General features: G+C 41.8%; 1 protein-coding gene across 1 annotated transcript in view; it reads left to right on the top strand.

The window, feature by feature from the left end:
• The first annotated feature begins 2,520 nt into the window (after nt 1-2,520).
• Nucleotides 2,521-18,397, top strand: part of LOC135489224 (fibroblast growth factor receptor-like 1) — a 65,343-nt gene continuing 49,466 nt past the window's right edge. Inside the window, exon 1 of the mRNA XM_064774473.1 lies at nt 2,521-2,912. Coding sequence (XP_064630543.1) covers nt 2,910-2,912 — 3 coding nt within the window. The 5' untranslated portion in view covers nt 2,521-2,909. The remainder of the gene's footprint in view (nt 2,913-18,397) is intronic.

Genomic DNA, 18,397 nt, shown 5'->3' with positions numbered 1-18,397 from the left:
AACAACTCGGGCCTTTGGGCGTAACTTTAAATTGATCGCTCAAGTTTACTGAAATGTAGCCTTGAGAAATGGGCAGTTGAATTGAATAATTAGACAGAGTAAATGTGTTGATTGAAGCAGTCGGACTTATGCTCGGATAACTGATGTAAAAAGTGAACAAATTCAGTGGAAGTTTTAGTTTTCTTTCACTTGAAATGCAATATTTCATGCCTGAAGCATAATTTCCGTAAGGTATCTTTTATTTCCTCAGATGTGTGTTTGTTATTTGAGACTTCTATAATCTAATACTTGTCAAAGTGATGTTGTGAGAGCTGGTTAAGCTACTGTGGGAAAAGTTGGTTAAAAACAGTCCAGCCTTCATGGGTGTTTTCTTTGATAAGAGATAGCTTTTCTCCTTTTTGGCCTGCAGCAAATCCGGTTGGATTTCGACTAAAATCATATCAGTAAAAATAAGCCCTGGAGTATGGAACTATATTGATTTTGTGTGGAACTGACAACAATTTGGAAAGTGTTAACCTTTTCAAACAGTTCCTTTTCACAATTAAAGAAGTCGATGGCATTTGACAACTAAACTGGTTGATTTTACTTGCCTAATAGCTGGAGGTATTGGATTGCGTTGGAATGCCGGCAGGAGCCGTTTGATAGATATTCACTCTGATGGCACACGAGGCAATAATCTGTGATCGCCTCTGGTGCTATCCCATGATTCCAGAGTGGTAATGCGAGTCGTTGTGCCAAGATAAAGAGTTGTTCTTGTCGGAATGGTATCTGATTGGTTGGTCAGAGGAAGGATATGCCGATCATGTTGTGAGGTCTAAAGTGCTATCTTGTTGTCCTTGGGCAGCATACCCCCTCAATAGACCAGTGTTTTTTTCACCACCTCTCAGACAAAGCTTATAAGTTTCATCCTGTGATGAACGCACCACTCACATTTTGCCAACCTGCATACTCCCACCCAATGATTATTGAAAGTACGGTCGTTCTCATGGCTTGATTGACGTCTCCTAAGTAGTCAATTTCCTTGACTAGAAAGTGATGAATCAGCAATTTCTCAGGATTACCTTAATCTGGTCGCATGACAAATATGCATGTACAGATTTGAATGACTTACCACGGACATGATGACCAATGTCTTGTTAGAAAGCGATCTGCCATCTTGATGGGCTGTGGGGTTGTTGTAAACCCTGAGATCGTTCCTCCCTCTGATGGCCTGAAAGCCAACAACTGTTCCTTACGGAGATAAGCCCTACTGAAGGGAGAAACATCCCTCTCAGGCAGGAAATGGAAAATGCACAATGTGCATGTGCCTCAGTCAAAGGGAGGGTCAAATCTACAGATGTACTGAGCCTTTCATAAGGCAAAAAAAATTTCACTGGTTTTTTGTTTTCTGCTCAAAATGAACCAACATCATCAGTCCCAAATTTTTTTTGACTCAAACATTTTCAGAATTTTGAACTTCTGAAAGGATTAGGCCCGAGAAGCCACCCACTCCGTATGAACTCTGTTGACAATGGAGAATGAAGGGAGAAACTTCTCTGGCAGGAAATAGAAAATAAATAGAAGAGTGGACTCAGTCGTTGGTAAATATAATAACTATTGTTGGTCAGAATGGCGGGTGAGATTGAAAGATGAGAAGTGTGTGAGTGATCAACTCAACGTGAAGGTCACTCGAGGGTATTGTCTTCGGGAGATGTTTATGCTGCGCAGGAGAGAGGTTAAATGAGGTCTTCGCCTTCTGTGTGGAGGGGGCAGTGACCCTCACTACTACCAAGGTTCTCATCAATACTCATCTGCAATTAGACAATGGCAGTGACTTTGAGATAATAACTAGAGCATTGGTCAGTTTTGAGTTCTCTGTGGATTGAAGCTTTGACACAAAAAAGTGCGCCTTCAGATGACAAAGTTTTGATGGTCCATGTGTTACCAAGGCAAAACGATAGGCAGGCGAAGGTCTTCTGCTCCTTGTCATATTCGCCTGAAAACCTGTCCCATGAGCTGTGGACAATAAGATAATTACACACTCCAAGTCGTTCTGATTTCAGAACAGTGCATAATAATTCAAAATTTCTATAATTCATTCAAGAAATCACAGTCTGTCTTCAGTAATAAGCAGTTATGTGCGGGCACTGTCAATCAAACCTGTCATGTGACATTCAATTAAATTAAACATCCCTGTGGTCCTGAAAGTCTTGATTTTCTCAGCTGTGGCGGAATATAAAATTTGACAATTTCTTTCAGAATTTTGAGGCTGAATATCAACGCCGCGGCCAAATCAGCAGAGATAGTCGACCTAGTTTGGACAATGGTCAGACAAGCCCCTCAACACCAACAAAACAACTTAATTAAATCTATGATTTTCTTTTCATTGGATTTGAATCGGCAGTTTGAGAGTTGAGAGTGATCGTTATGGATGGCGGATGTCACTCACTTTCTGGCTGACCTTACTCTGCCTTTTGGAGAAATGTTGACGCCCTGGCATCAATAACCTGTCTGGACAGAAATTATGAGGAGGCCCCTCGCAGAACCTACTTTCTTACACATTTTGAGAAAAAAGCCTTCAAATATGAGACAAAAACATCAAATTGCTATCCACTGTCCATAAGAGATCGATGTCACTTTCTCTCCAGAAGTCTTAACCAATCACCTTGCACTTGGAATCCATGCCATTCACTTTCTGCGTTAGTAAATATCTCGTGTTTATCTTGGGTTGGAACCTTGAGTTGGGCATGCCCTCGGCTAATCTCCATAATATCCATGCATAGACAGTCTTACTTGTTGAGGATCTGATCTGAACTGTTTGCTTGCTCTTTCTGGGAATATCGCACCAAGAATTTGGATATTTTGACACGATAGTGCTTTAGTTCCATTTCATCATTGTGGATTACTCAATTTTAATTTGACGCATTTGGATGGTAAGTTCATTTTCCTCGCCATTTTGTCTGATAAATTTGATTATTCTTTGCAGGTATTTCTTGACAAAAGTCAGAAGTCAGAAGAAACAAATGTTGTACTAGTGTCACTGCCTCCACCTGCCCCTCCTGAACCTGTGATTATTACGTGGGCATGTCGGGAATAATAATAGCAATGTTCTCCCCGCAGGTGATCTGGTAATGAGACGTTTTGACTTGTGACATAGGCGGGAAAAAACGGGCGGGGGGAGGAATTGAAGAATATTTCGAAAGATCATTCCTGCTGTATGAATATTGTACTATTTTACCACTCTAAGACCAATCCATTAATTACTAAGCTAAACCTATACCGGGCTAAGTTAGAACATGGTGTCATGACTGACTTGTTTTGCCAACCCATTGGCTGCTGTATTCCAATATTTTCAAAGAGAATGTCCCCATTTTAACTTTGAACTCTGCAACCATGTTGTTAACTTATTTACAGGGAATAATTATGACAGTAATAGAAGTAGACATTCATATCTCAAATGTTCTCACTCAATATCAGAGATTTATCATTTGGTAAATTCACTGATTTGATTCGCTGTGGTATTGAGGTTATGTGTCAGTATCCGCGTCTGTTACTCTGAGATTCGTTCTTAAAGAACAATTATAGTTGAAGGGTCACCCTTCAGGATATATGATAAATTATCCTGAGAATGGCAAATCTTGACCACACTACTAAAGACAGATTCTATAGAACAAATAGGCCCAACATTTACTGCTGAGTGTTTTAACTTTTATGACATATTTGCTGGAAAAACAACAATACATTGGTTACGTGATGTTTTACAATTAAATATGACATCAGCTTAATTCTAGAGTGTCGTCGATAAAACTTCTTGAAAGTTCCTGCCAATTCCACTTACATAGGCCTACATGAAGTCTCCTAAAGTGTTTGTGGTCCTTTCCTGCCCAATTCAACTAAATATTTGAATAAATGAAACAGTCATTAAAGAGACAAAAGGTTCACTAATATGTTTTCCAATCTGTGCAACTTAAACTATTTGTGCCCCTCCCAACAAGCCAGATACAACAAAACATTGTATATATTCCATCATAATGTCCATATAATCCTTGTTAAGAATAACATTGGCTTGTTGGCGCTAGCTGTTTTATGGTTGCTTGGCTGGCTGTGTTTATTTTCCACTTGGACTGATATGGAGTTTCCATGTTGACCAAGAAGCCATTGGTCCCAACATTGGCTGTTCTTGGAAAGCTCTTGTTTTATGATGTCTGAAGGGTTCAACCGAATCACGCCCAAAGCCAAACCCGCATACAGCAGTTTAATTCAGATCATGATGGTATGCTATCATCTGTGCAATCATTTTGAAAAAAGCTTCAGCTCAGGAAGAATGCCATCCTCGCGGGAATCGTTCGCGATCAAACTAAAATGATGAATCAGTCAAAGAGGAAATCAGCGTCACAAAGTATTATCCATCGCATCATGGGTCGCGAATAGTTTTTATCCGAGCTTACAATAATCACCATTTTGGTTCAGATGGCGTGTTTTGTAGTAGGATTGAGGGGTTAGTGTCTTATCTCGGTAATGATCATGCATGCAGACAACTGTGATGATTGCATTCAAAAAATGTTGGTTAAAATGCTGAAATGAGAAGAAGCTAAAGAAATCACGATCATATGTTTTGGAGATCTCGGAGCAGTTGAGTAGAAGATCACCATGCAGCCCGATCCCCTTCCAGCTCAATGACCAAATATGGAGTGCTCTCCAAATATCAAAACATGAGATGATAGTTAAATCAAGCGTGTGATTGGAGGGAAATACGTGATCACAGCGGCCATTGTGACAAGAGCTAGAACCCCTGGGCAGCGGCCCGACACATCTCATATCAAAACAACGCTGTGAATGAAAGCAAATCTCAAGTGAGGAAGGATTGCAGGATTGGGGTGGAAAACGGCTTGGCCATGGTCTTGCCCAAGATACTGGATATTAGAGTGATTAGTTGATTACTCCTCATCCCCCCTTACCTCAAAACTCATTCACTAAACTACCACTGGAGCCCATAGCGTAACTTTGGTCCCTTCCCCTGGTGATGAGGGGAAAAGGGAGACAATTTGAGCCCAGGTGGGTTAATTACATGAACCAGTGAACAGGGTCCTCCCCTTCACAAACAATTCATATCAACTATCCAAGTGAAAATATTCAATTTTCAGTTTGATTTCGTGAAGTTTGTGGTCGGATGAATCAGGTTTAGGCCACTAATAAAAGGCGTTGAGGTCACTGCTGGGGCTTCCTGTATTGTAAATTTCATTTTCACCAAGATAATTGGTATTTGAGAGGCAGTGTAACGAAATAATTGGTAAATTATAAGACGTACTAGAGTGTGTTATTCCCTTTGATGATCTGTGTCTAGCCACAGCTTGGCCGCAAGTGGACCGTGGCTGTGGTCGGTACGTCAACATTAGACAGGGAAAGATGGAGTCTTTCTTTCGGTTTGCCGATTGGTGACGGTGCATATTACTGCCTTGTTCAGCTAAAATCATTTGTGTCCAATGATTTCAACTTTGTGTATAAAGGAAAACAGATCGTGGGCCTTTCTCAGGAGGGAACTGTATGATGACCTCCCCACACTTAAAGAGTAAAATCATGTTTTGAAGTTGGCATCATTGTATATGTGAAGATTATGTTCTCCTTTTCTCTGAATGACCAATTAGGCCGAGCCTTTAGGAGGATCATTCTAATTCACCTATAATAACGATACTGATCAGATGGAACAGGAATCCTCATTCCTCACATTCAAAACATAGTTGTGTTACTACTGATGTGATTGGTTTGGTCAGACGGAATGCTCTCAACGGTTACTGTTGGTTACTGTGAACAGGTGTGGAAACTTGCCCAAGGGGTTAATCCTTAACCTTATCAGGTGGCTATTATGAAAATGATCAGATAAAATTAACATTTTCAGTGAGGAGCCTTGCCCAAGATTACAATCCTTATTCCTATGAAGTATGGTCAGGATGTTTCCTGTGCATCCCACTGCACAGTAGTATATCCACATATCTTGTTGAGGACACCTACTGTTATGGTAACTATAAAGTGACATGGTCAAGAACTAAAATTGGTGGATGTATGAGGGGTTGATCTCTAGATGAATGAATAGACTGCAATGGAAGGGCCAGTTCTCTCTCATTTCAATAACATTGAGTGTGGTCGATTCTTTTCAGTCCCTTTCACAACATCAATAAGAACCTACTCAACTCTGTTTACCTTTCTTTATTAATTAGCAATAGTGTGTATAAATAACAAATGTTGTGCATCATTAGGCAGCCCGTAAGGGTAAGGGATACAAGTATTACAGGTACACACATCGGATTATGCTCTATGAGTTGGGGAGAGGTAAGGCCTGGGTATTGGGCCTGTGGTAATTATGATATTCATCATGATTTACTTACTAATCAAAACAAATAGAGTTGCACCTCTTTGTAGTTGTATCTTCTCTATGGCCTAGTCAGATGTTATTGGGAACTTTAGGCGGACACTCAGAATAAAGCACTTACAAGAAAACATGTTGATATGACCTGAAAAAGTATTAACGGTTCAAGTTCTTGGATATGATTTGGGACATCACATGATGGTCGAAGGAGGAGAAGACTTGATCTGGTGCGTGATTGAGTTGTGAAACAGACTCCAAACATTCACACTATCACAAGTTGGGACAGCTGCCCAAAGGGGGATTTGTCAGTGGCCAAGAGCTGATTAGCAGGGCAGGGCGCCTTGGACAAAGTAAAATACACGAGTTACATGGCTCAGTTTTAGAACAAACCTCGCCCTCTCACAACTTGTACACCATGGTAGCACATGAGAAATTTAAAAAATGCCTGAATTGTTGGGTGGGGACCACTTGGCAGTCATTACACTTGAGCGTATTTGAGGTAAACAAACACGTCTGCTCGTGATAGAAAAATGACAGTAGTTTTCGCGGAGAACAAACAGAAAATGGAGATGGCATAAATGAAGCGGGCAAACAAGCAAAGAGCCTGTTTCTGTTATTTAAGAAGGTATTTGTACAAGTTCTCACCAGTTCTACCCGGGTACTAATTGTAGAGCTGGAAAAAGCGGCCTAACTGCTGTGAATTGCTGAGAAGATGATTTCATTAACTGGTTTCAAGTAGGTTTTGGCCAAACATAGTGCTGGGGGTCGAGGGGTGTGTAACGGGAGTGTAATGGGTGAGACGTTTTTGCCCGGCTGTGGGGTTAGGTTTGCAAGGTGGACGTATCATGTTGCCCATTACAGCATACCAGCACAAATAACCTAATGGCTGCTTTGAAAACGACTTGCACTTTTTGTGAAGAATACCGTGGGTTTGAGTTTACCGTGATAATGCTTTTGTTCGAATTGTTGAATTTGCCAGCAGTCTCAGTTAAAAAATAACAGCAAGAAAAAGACTATCCTGGGAAAAAGTTTTCTCAGAGAATAAAAACAGTATGAGTCTTGTAATATTTGCTGAGATGAAAACACAAATTATTGTGATTGTGGTTTGAACAGGAGATCCTTGGATTGACTGTCTAGTACTCTACCAATTGAGCTTCTGGGCTTCTCTGACTAAACAATGAGGTAACCCCTACCCCTCCTTGTCCCATGCCATACAAGAGTCTTGCTGATCTCCAAGGGTGATCTCTAATTGCTGTTTTCCTTATCTGAAGGCGGAGATCATGACATCACATTCATTATATCTTGGGAGACAATGAATCATCCCTGATAGTTGACTTGTCTTTTCTTGAGCAGGTGGCGCGCTCCAATCAACGTGTTAATTACTTAATGAATTATGCCAACTTTTCCACATTTCTCCTAAGAAAAGATAATTATTTTTCGTATTGTGAGGCAATTTGTTGTTATGAGTCCTCAATCATGGCAGGGCAGATGTCTCGCAAGGTGCGAGATTTGGCACCATTATGCCGACTTGACATCGATGCACATAATGCGACACATAAGTACGATTTGATTGGTTAGCATCATCTCATAGTCATCGATCTTATCTTCTAATTACGGCGCGTAACTTGCAAGTCTCCCTTTGTACTGCTGACCTTTTGCTAATCAGGGTCTTAGGAAATTTTGGAAAGATTATCAAATCTTAACCGAAGGGAATTAATTTGAACCCTTTTGGTTAACGGAGATTCATTTCCCTGCTCCAGTAGGTGTGACATTGAAATTTGATCGTCCAGAATTAGCATAATTTCTCATTAAACTTCGCTCCACTCTCATAAATTTCATCTTGGAGTAAAGTGACTGTGTTCATAGTAAGTGAGTATTGATGTGGCTTTGGTCATGACTGCTCAAGTGGGCCTACCTAATGTCAAGTTAATCAACTCAAATACGGGCCATTTTATCTATTCTGCCAAAGCAAGTAACATAAGTATTTTGTTACAGGTTCGGTGTCTTTCAGACATCACCATTTGACCTGACAAACGGTTAAAGGGAGGCTATAGGCAGTAGCCAGCTGGCCCACATTAAGGTACACAGAGCTGCTGGTAGATGTCACAACCTGGAGACACCATATTCCCCCTTTAGCAAGAGGTGATCATCGTCTGAATGAGATAATTAAAGTGGGGAGGCAGACGAGAGCTCCAATACAACAAAGACTAAACTTGTCACCTCCGAGCAGAGACGTCACGTCTGAGAGGCATGCTCCTAGATACTGAATATCATTAACAGAAACAATGGAGGCAAACACATCATATTGTCTTGTGATGTAATTGGTTACTATAAATAGCGCTACCCATCTGCCTGTCTGTCAATCAAAACGTCCCAAAGCTGGGGCCGGATCTGGCCCATAACGCACACCGAGTCACGGGAGCGTGGTCGACATGGCCCGGAGAGGAGCGTGCTTGAAGGAGGACAATGGCACAACTCATCCTAGAGGGACAGAGATAAGGTGTCTTACTATTTTGCTAATTAGAATGCAACTTTGATTAGGGTGGACTCTCGTGCCAACGTCTGTCGTCCATATTACAGAAGATGTCATCCTCATCAGTCCTTGAAAACTCTGAATATCCTGATGAACTACATTGAAATAAAGAAGAATTTCCTTTTTCAGCCAGAAGTGTGTTTGGAAAAACCTGGTGGATGTTTTCAACTTGGGGGTTACGAAGGTGGTAATTGCACAGTTTGCCTGTGAACTGATGGTGAGGGTCAGTATGACATCAGTCAAGTGGTACGTTTACAAGTACTGGTTTGGTTATTTGAATGTTTGTTACAGTATACACTATGAATCACATCAGTCACGATTTGTGCTCATGAATGCTACCAGGTTATTAATGATGCTAATTGTTATTGGTATTATCATTAGACCTTACTGCGGTGCCCGATTGAAATGAATGACCTATTAGGATAACACCTCATCAAATAAAGCATTGAGCTTGTTTGTGGCAGTATGTCAGAAACAGTCAGCAGAACACATCAAGGTGCCATCACCCGAGCTGAGAGATTTGTCACCTAAACATCTAGTTGTATTGATTGCCACCAGATGGCTATTGGTTTGATAAGATAGCCAACGAGTTTGAGAGATTCACTGGTCATGTCCTGACTATCACCACATATCAGACTGGGGTATATATCAACGCAGAGGTCAATTTTGATGCCAGCTTCACCTCCACCATTAGATGACATGGCTTCACCAGCTGGCCAGGTTGATGAACACGGAAGTCTTGTTTTGCATGAGTTTAACAGTTCAAACAACAGTGATTTAATTCTGGTTGAAATGTGACCCAGCCAACCTCATCTTCGATCCGCGTGTCCATCGATGCATGGAATTGAAGCTAGATTCCGTTCTAAAGTGATATATCGCCGTTCCCTGGTGAGTTTGAAACACAGCGAAATGAAGTCTCTTGCTGAGAAATGATGAATGAATTGTCTCGAGTGGGTCTGGCTGGTTTGTGGCAATATCGGCCATGAACAGAAATCAATCGGTCTGTGGTGTTGCGGCGATGAAACTTATTTCAAATTGATTTGGTCAGGAAGACCTACACAAATTTTCGTCTTATCCAAAACTAAGAACCACGCAGATAAAAAGTCATCAAAATAAACACGAAAGCCATTCGTGCTTAGCCAAACAGAGGCCTGTCAACACCTCATCATTTGTTTAGGAAGCAGTCAACACCAGAGGTAGGTGTAAGACAAAGGAGATGGCCAAAGTGAAAACACTTTTTTAGTCTTTGTGAAGAATGCAAGAGTGTTTCGTTGGACTATTAATGTTGATGGGTTCCTCAGTTTTTGGATCCAACATTTCTCCTACATGACCCAAAAATGAAGCGGACCAGAGACCATCTGACTTTCTAGATTCTACTTCACATTTCAGTCTGCTGTGAAATAAGCTTAGCCCAATATCACCACCTTTAGAGATGACATCCCCCTGTGACATCTCTGTTTGCCCAGACGAGCCATAACGACACAACCAGTTGGAGGGGTCTTCACATTACCCGCATGAAAAGACACCCGCACTCACCCAATCATCCACTTAAGGTGCATGCATGACATTTTAAATCCTCTCCCCACCTGAGTTTGACCCTCCCTATTCAGACACAGAGGAAATAAAGGGACAAATCAAGCTTCAGGTTAAAAACTTGTGACAATGTTTGTAAAACTGCTCAGACAATAGAAGGGGGCAGCTTCAGTGTTGGTCGGACAATACGCCTTTATTTCTGTTGTAACTCTCCTAAACTGTGTGTGGGCCCGACAACCCCTCACACTCATTATGGAAATTATTTGATTGGGGATTAGGGCTTTTAACTGGTATTAATTCCTGACAATAGTGCCTAATGTTATAGATTGGAATAAGTAGTTTTATTGCCATAATTCTCTGCAATGATTTCTTGCTTGGTTTGAGCCCATTGGAGGCAATGCTTGATGATACTATAGAGTAACCAGCCTCGTAGATTATACCTCCATGAACAAGCTGGAGATTATAACTTTGGCCAAGGATAGACAGTAAAGCTATTTAGCTACAACATTCTCATACTGAACATCCAGCAGTATTGCCTCTGTACCCTACGCCCGCGTGCTCTCTGGAAGCTGAGCAATGTCAATACTTTGAGGGTCAAGATGCAACATTCTTTGCAATGGTTTTTTTCTGCTACCAACATCATCAGTCACAAAACTTTTTTGACTTTGGAAATCTTTCAAAATTTTGACTTTTTTTCTGCTAACCCGGCAAGTCAGCCAACACCTTTCAGACCTGAGGCTGCTAGCTCTGTTTAAATTCAAACTAGTTTGTTGATTAATCATGCTCTAAGCTGTATATGGACATGTGCAGCTATACTTATGATTGATGGGACATTGCCTCTGTGAAATAGAAGGTATTTGACAGTTAATTATAAATTGAAAATGCGGATCACTGGTCCGTGGACATCCATCATGGCTATTGATTCGCTTGTCGATAAAGCAATTACCCGCCCATCGCCAGACATAGCAGGAAAATCGTCTCCCCATTCCGAGGCTGGAATCAATGAGAACTGATGCGGTTTGGGCCATTGTCCAGTGACGAGTTTATAGGGGAGTAAATGTGGTCCTCCGCAGGGCTGGATCTCAGGAGGGGACAGAAGAGAAGTGCAGCACCCCCTACCAATCTTGACCAGGGCATGTAACATTCCAGACAGACTTTTCTAAGCTTAATTCAAATCTTACTGTGCCTTTTTAAATGTCTTCACAGGAAAAAAAAACATACATACAACTTATATTTTGAATCAACCAATTAATCTGGACTAGAAATAGGTTGCTTTTGTTAATGTGGGACATTTTCTGGTCTGGTGATTTAGATACTAACATTACCAACATAATCACCAAATCTTGCAAACAAATTCCACGATTTCATTGTCCAAGTGTCTGATCTGGTAATTACAGCATGTCACTGATTAAAATCCCACCTAGCATTCCTAATCATTTTGTATAATATTACCAACAAAAGGTTCAAAAGTTTTCCAAAGGAGAATCGACCTTTTGCTGACTTCTCGTGAGGATCAGCACAAAAATAACGACCAGTTTGACCTTTTATGGACATGCCGGCCTATTTTACTCTCTCTTGTCAAATTAGATCGTATTAGTATTTCCATTATCACAACTTAACAAGTCTTTTTTGTACCCAGATTATTTGTTCTTGCTTTCGTAGATGTAAAAAAAAGTTTAAATGTTAGCTGACTTGACATATCTTCTTAGCTATAGGCATGAGCTATGGCATCCTGAACCCAGGGCCTTTCACTGGTCACTTAAGATCATATATGTGCAAGAAGAGGAGCATGCGACTGACTCTGTATTCGAGGAGGGAGATATGGGGTAAGATATGATTGTCAAACTGACATCTCAGATAGGCATAAAGAGTCCGGGAGACTGAGAAAAGAGGCCCTAGAGAAAGACGCCCTGCTGGTTTTTAGGGTCAAATTGAAGTTTCTTCAAATAAGTGATGGGACAGTGGTACGAGACCCTCTGCACCTCACGTGGAACCTCTTATGAGACGTCTCTCAGCCAAGCCTCAACTTAAGCTTCTGCGTACTCGAGAACACACGAAACAATAAGGAAACTAAATTATCCAAAAACTCCATTAAGTGCCTTGCCCGAGGACACGGACGTCATATTTGACCCACGCCTGTCATCGCTCATCACCGACTGTCACATCTCCGTATTCACATCCTGGCACTTTTTGTGTCGCCCATCTCCGCTTACATCCCGTCCACAACATCGCGATTGACATGCATCACTTCTGACAGAATCTCGCTGAAAATCCATTTATTCTGCAAAAAGGTTGACCTCGGTGTGTTTTTTCTGAGGTTGCTTTTTACCTGGAAGGGTTTGTGTGACGTTGATTTGATTTCTGGGCCGTTTTTCTGCACCGCCGCGGCACCCGGGTTGGGTTTGATGATTATCTTGATACCGTCTCGGTGGAGAGGACTGACACAACCATTTAGTGTCTCATTTCTTCTCCCATGAAATAGCAGAATGTGATTCACTTCACAGCTGGAAGCCAAGGAAAAACACCCTCCTAAATTTTATTTGCACATGATACATGCGGGCGATTGAAAGGAATACTTTGAAATGTCAATCTTAATTGTCAGTCATTGTTCCTATTGTATTTTTATGATATATTGTCAAGGGCTGATGGATGTTACCACTTTAGTTTCCTCTCGAAAACTGATAAGAAAATGGAATTGAAATTATCTGTAATACTAATAGGGGCGTCTAACTGGACAGGTTTTGGTGGTGAATGAGAGGGACAACCTAGATATGTCTCTCATTATCTAACTTGATGTACTGAGTTACTGGTTACTAGTTCACACTCCTCTGTCATATCAGATTGTCATTTGTGCAAGGCACTTTACCTTACTTACACCTGATAGCATAGGAGTCCTTGAGACTGTCACTCATTTCTTGATGTAAATAACTCGGGATGGAAATGGCGCTCGGCACACACCAGTGTCACATAGGAATGCCATGTCTGTGTCCTTGAGCAAGGCACTTTGCCTCTACCTCTAGAAAACCTGGAGAGCATCCCCCATTCCTTGATGTAAATGAATCGCGATAGAAATAGTACTCGGCTGTCACATTGGAATGCCCTGTACGATAACCAATAAGTGCTCAATTGTGATTTAATTTGCTGCATATAAACATGGGAGATAAAGTTTAGGTTAACTCATGGTCCGAGTGGAAATCTGAGACACTATCAGTCTTATTAAGTTCGCACTTGCATGTGTTAAATTTCATTTTGGTCATTCTTGTGCATGATGGTATGCTTATATACCAGTTTATGCTTTATGTTGGATTACATTGATACGGAGTACATGTGAATGCATATCACTGTAAACACGCTGGAGCTGAGAGCAGATCATTCTGGGACATACGTTTTCATGGATCACGATTATTTTGAGAAGATGAGAATGCACATTGTTTAAGGTATGATTTCAAGCAGCTGCTGCTGTACCGTGGGGCCTGGAATCGCAGGCAGCTGTACCATGAGGGCTGGGATCGCAGGCTGCTGTACCGTGGGGCCTGGGATCGCAGGCAGCTGTACCATGGGGCCTGGGATCGCAGGCTGCTGTACCGTGGGGCCTGGAATCGCAGGCAGCTGTACCATGGGGCCTGGGATCGCAGGCTGCTGTACCGTGGGGCCTGGAATCGCAGGAAGCTGTACCATGGGGCCTGGGATCGCAGGCTGCTCTACCGTGGGGCCTGGGATCGCAGGCTGCTGTACCACGGGGCCTGGGATCGCAGGCTGCTGTACCGTGGGGCCTGGGATCGCAGGCTGCTCTACCGTGGGGCCTGGGATCGCAGGCTGCTGTACCGTGGGGCCTGGGATCGCAAGCCTGCAGTCCATTTCAATCTTTAGGGAAATAGAGGTCTGCGATGTGCAGTTTCTTGGTCCAGAAGGATGGAAGCTGTTCAAAATGCTCTTCTTCAAACATATCACTGCGTGTCCCGTACAGTTTCCTTGGTGGAATCATTGGATGATTTGTGCCTTGTACCTGAAGGTTCCATGATTTACTGCCATTTCTACATCACCCATTAGCCCCCCATAATAGTTAAGTAAACGGTAGCAGGTTTTTCATGTTTCCATTTTTAAAACACACAAAAGATAAATGAACTGTTAAGACACCATCATTAACTGTGTGCAAAAAAGGGATTATTTATGGCCTTTTTTAATGGGTTTTGTCAAGTGAGCGAATATTCTTCGACTGTCAATGATAAGGCCACAGCTTGCATGCCCAGGCGAAAGTCGTCCCCTTATCCCTGAGGGTGTGTTGAGCGTTAAAGGGGCTGCCGTAGGATTCCTGCAATATCTCCTGATATCGATATCTAATAATTTGACTATTCTAATAGATTTCAGACTTTTCCACTGAATTCCTGTTTGCAATCTCCTCCTTTTGGTGTGTGGCTTTTTTCACCTCTCCGTGGCGGAACTTTCCCACCTGCTGGGAATCATGTTCTCCGCTTCTTATTAACAAAGCCTCGTCACTTGTCAGGATCCATTCCCATCAATGTTGATTTCAGGAAAAAGAGCTGTTTCTGGAGAGTTGTGTATATGTCTTAGATTTGAACACCGCTAACCCATTTTAACCCATTTAATGGACGGATATGAACAGCTTCTATGGTCTGAAAAAACTGCTTCTTGTTTGAGTTCCTGCGTTCTTTCTGACTGACTAACCATCCCTTGGAAGCAAAAAATCAGCTCTGGAGAAAACTTGGTAAGATCTGATGAAGTGCTGGAGAATGAGCATGTTTCGCCCGAACCCATAGGGTGACAAAACCACTGGTGAAATGGACATTTTCCTTAGTGGGACCTGTCTGCCTATAAGCTGCTGTACCTGAGATAAGGGCGGGTACTCCTTTATCAATAAACAGTTGCATGCAGCCTTGTTGCCAAAGGCATGTTTAGGAGTCAGACCCATAAGCCTCAAGAAGGCTTCATGTTAACACCTTTCCAGTCCGGGGGGGATCTTTCTTATCCCTCAGCCAAGGAGTTACAGTATTCTGCCATGGCAACATGTAGCATACCATGGAGGGGGCTAATATTGTTAATATTGGTGTGGGATTAGGATATGTGCGGTTAATCCTGAAGGAATGAACAGCCCCAGCAATATTTCACATATTCTCTGACTGCTTTCCCAGTTCATTGTCAATGGATAAATGACCTGGTTGATCCAACTTATAGTTTCAGCACGACAATGGTCACAAAAGGTATTCCGACAGTGACTGATCCTACATGAGTGAATGTTAATTTCACCTAACAAATAACCACAGGGACACATAATGATGTTGGGCATTAACACCGATCAAGACAGTCTGATCAAACATTATCCATCAGAGAGTATATGCCTGATGATGTAGGCCTAGTACATGTAATACATGGGCATAGGCCTTGCTGAGCCCAGCAGCTGTTATTTGTCAATGAAATTGCTTCTGCAGACATTGATATCAAATAAACAATCAGTGTACATATCATGGTATGGAAAGATACAATATAATGTCGGTCTCTTGTATTCACAGATTAGGACATAGGTAGCCTACTTATAGAGGCATAGAGACTAGAGACAAATCAGAGCCAAAGGCTTTCACAATGCATTCCATGTTCCTTCTCAGAATGGCGATTATTGCTCAATTACAGGCCTACATTTCACCATGATTTGCTGGCGAAATATGGGTGGACCTATGGCCTGGCTGCTTGTATGAGGTGATGAATTGTATGGCTCGGCCATGGAAGTTGGTCATCAAATAACTCCACAGGCTTATTTTGTGGCCAGACTGAAGTTCAGCTCATGCGAGTTCAGCAACAGAATGCTTCATTAAAGAAAATAATCAACTTTGAACAATTAAACTTAACATGGCAGAGAAAATAATGGTGATAATTTGATGATTTTGGTGCACGATCTCATTACAACCATTTGTAATTATTGCAATTACTGTCACAGATATGTTTAATTGGACAATCGAATAAGCACTTTTAGTCTCTACTTTATGCCATGTGATATATCTATTATCCTATTAACTCGTGAATGGTTCTCATTTTCAAAATTAAAGAATGGCACTGTAGAGTTTTAATAAGGAATGCGACAGAGGCTGGGTCTGTAATGCACATTATGTGGTGTTCGTCAGTGCCACATGTAGGAGACCGCTGGGTGGGACTTGAGGAACATTACAGTTGGCCCTATGAAGAGGGACTAGAACTGCCGACGGACCAGCAGGAAAGTCACCAGGTAGAGTCCATCCTGAATACCAGGGTCATCCTCTTGCAGTCATCGTAACTTATTCTCTCCCACTTCATGTACAAAATATGTTTGAATTATCCAGAGGGAGAGTATATTCAAAACCCCTGGTATACGAGGATGGATGGTTGATGGCATCCCTGTATGTATATATCAATATTTGGAAGTGTTTCTGCAGAAGTGCTCTTTAAGAGTTGTACTTAGGCAGCCATATTTGCGGGCGTCCATATCACCGTCCACAGTCGCTGGCCACCTTTGGCGTGTGTGGCAATGCTTCAACAGGAAAATGTTGTTTTTTTGTGATCAGGATGAAAGGAGTCTCTAGCTTGACGTATCCAGGGGGTGGAACCTGTCATGAAAAAAAGCTGACAGTAGATTTAATGGTTTTTCAAACGCTGCTGCCTATGATTGATGAGGGTCATCTGAGATCAGTTGACCGTGGCCGATCCCGGCTGGCACACTCGATCGAACAAAAACATTGCCATTTTCTACTCCGCTGCCCTCATCTTTTTTGGCTCAGAAAATGAAGAATTCCCAGCAGCATCAAGCGCCCATCTATAACCTCTCCCCAGGGATAAGCCGCCGTGTACACTGTCATGATGAGATGTTCATGTAAGCTCCCTGGGACAAGGTTGTGTATCTGCGGGCTCCATTGAGGAATCATACATGCTTAATAAGGTCCATCAATCATAACTGTCATTGACAGGCAATTGTAACATTATGATGTTGTGTGCATCACACTAGTGCAAGCATCTGTGCCTCATGTACCCGCAGCTAATATGGACAAAGGAGGCAGGCAAAACGTCAGTCTGGTATATTTCACAAAATCGTTTTTTTCATCGTTTTTTGTCAAGAGTGAAAGCAATGTGGAAGCTTCTACATTGACTATTCTGAAATGCATTGTCCTTGAAACATCATACAGACTTGGCTTTGCTTAAACTCCCTTTATTTCATTTATCATATCATCATACACATTTTAGGGCTGAAATAAGAGGCTTTCTTCACCTCTGTACCATTGACCAGACCACATGTTTACCAGTTATAGCTGTCATTTGGGTTTGTTAGCTTTCTTCATTCCCTTATAACACCATCCAGAACTTTAGGGCCTCAGTCAGCACTTACACCAAGCCTAAGTAGTGTGCGAGGGGAAGAGCATGCAGCTGATCCTGGTATTCGACGATGTTATAACCGAGAAAGCGGAGAAACCCAGTGACAGTGTGTATATTGTATGCTGGTCAGTCAGGAGTCACGGTCATCAGAGAAAACAGAACATGCCACACATACATTAGAACAATATAAACAGGAACAGTGGTGACTTAAGACACAATAGACCTCCCTTGAAGGACGATCATCTAGACAATGGGTGATGTGAGGTAACACTAGAGAATGCTTTTACTCCACAGAAAAGCCTAGTGTAAATGTACATTGGGGTGTTCGGTAGAATCATTCATTTCCCAGTCTTGAATCAGATCACCCAATAAACACCAGTCCTAAGCCTGTCATGTTTATATAAGCTTACATTATTGGCAATAAAAACTTGATATATCTCTTCACACTTTTGATGTGGGGAGGCTATCATAAACTATCTAAGCTCCTGGTGTCAAAATATTAAAAGAAGCCAGTGGATCATGATCGTATATGTCATGATTGATTTTCAATTAGATCTCTATGACGGTGATAATAATGTCAAGATAAACAGATAGGAAGGCCTGTAAACACCAAGTAAGCTTGCTGACACACCTGT

Source organism: Lineus longissimus, chromosome 6 (genome assembly GCF_910592395.1).
Source record: "Lineus longissimus chromosome 6, tnLinLong1.2, whole genome shotgun sequence".
Taxonomy (NCBI): Eukaryota; Metazoa; Nemertea; class Pilidiophora; order Heteronemertea; family Lineidae; genus Lineus; species Lineus longissimus.
The sequence above is the reverse complement of the archived record's forward strand: the minus strand, read 5'-3'. Positions and strand labels throughout refer to the sequence as shown.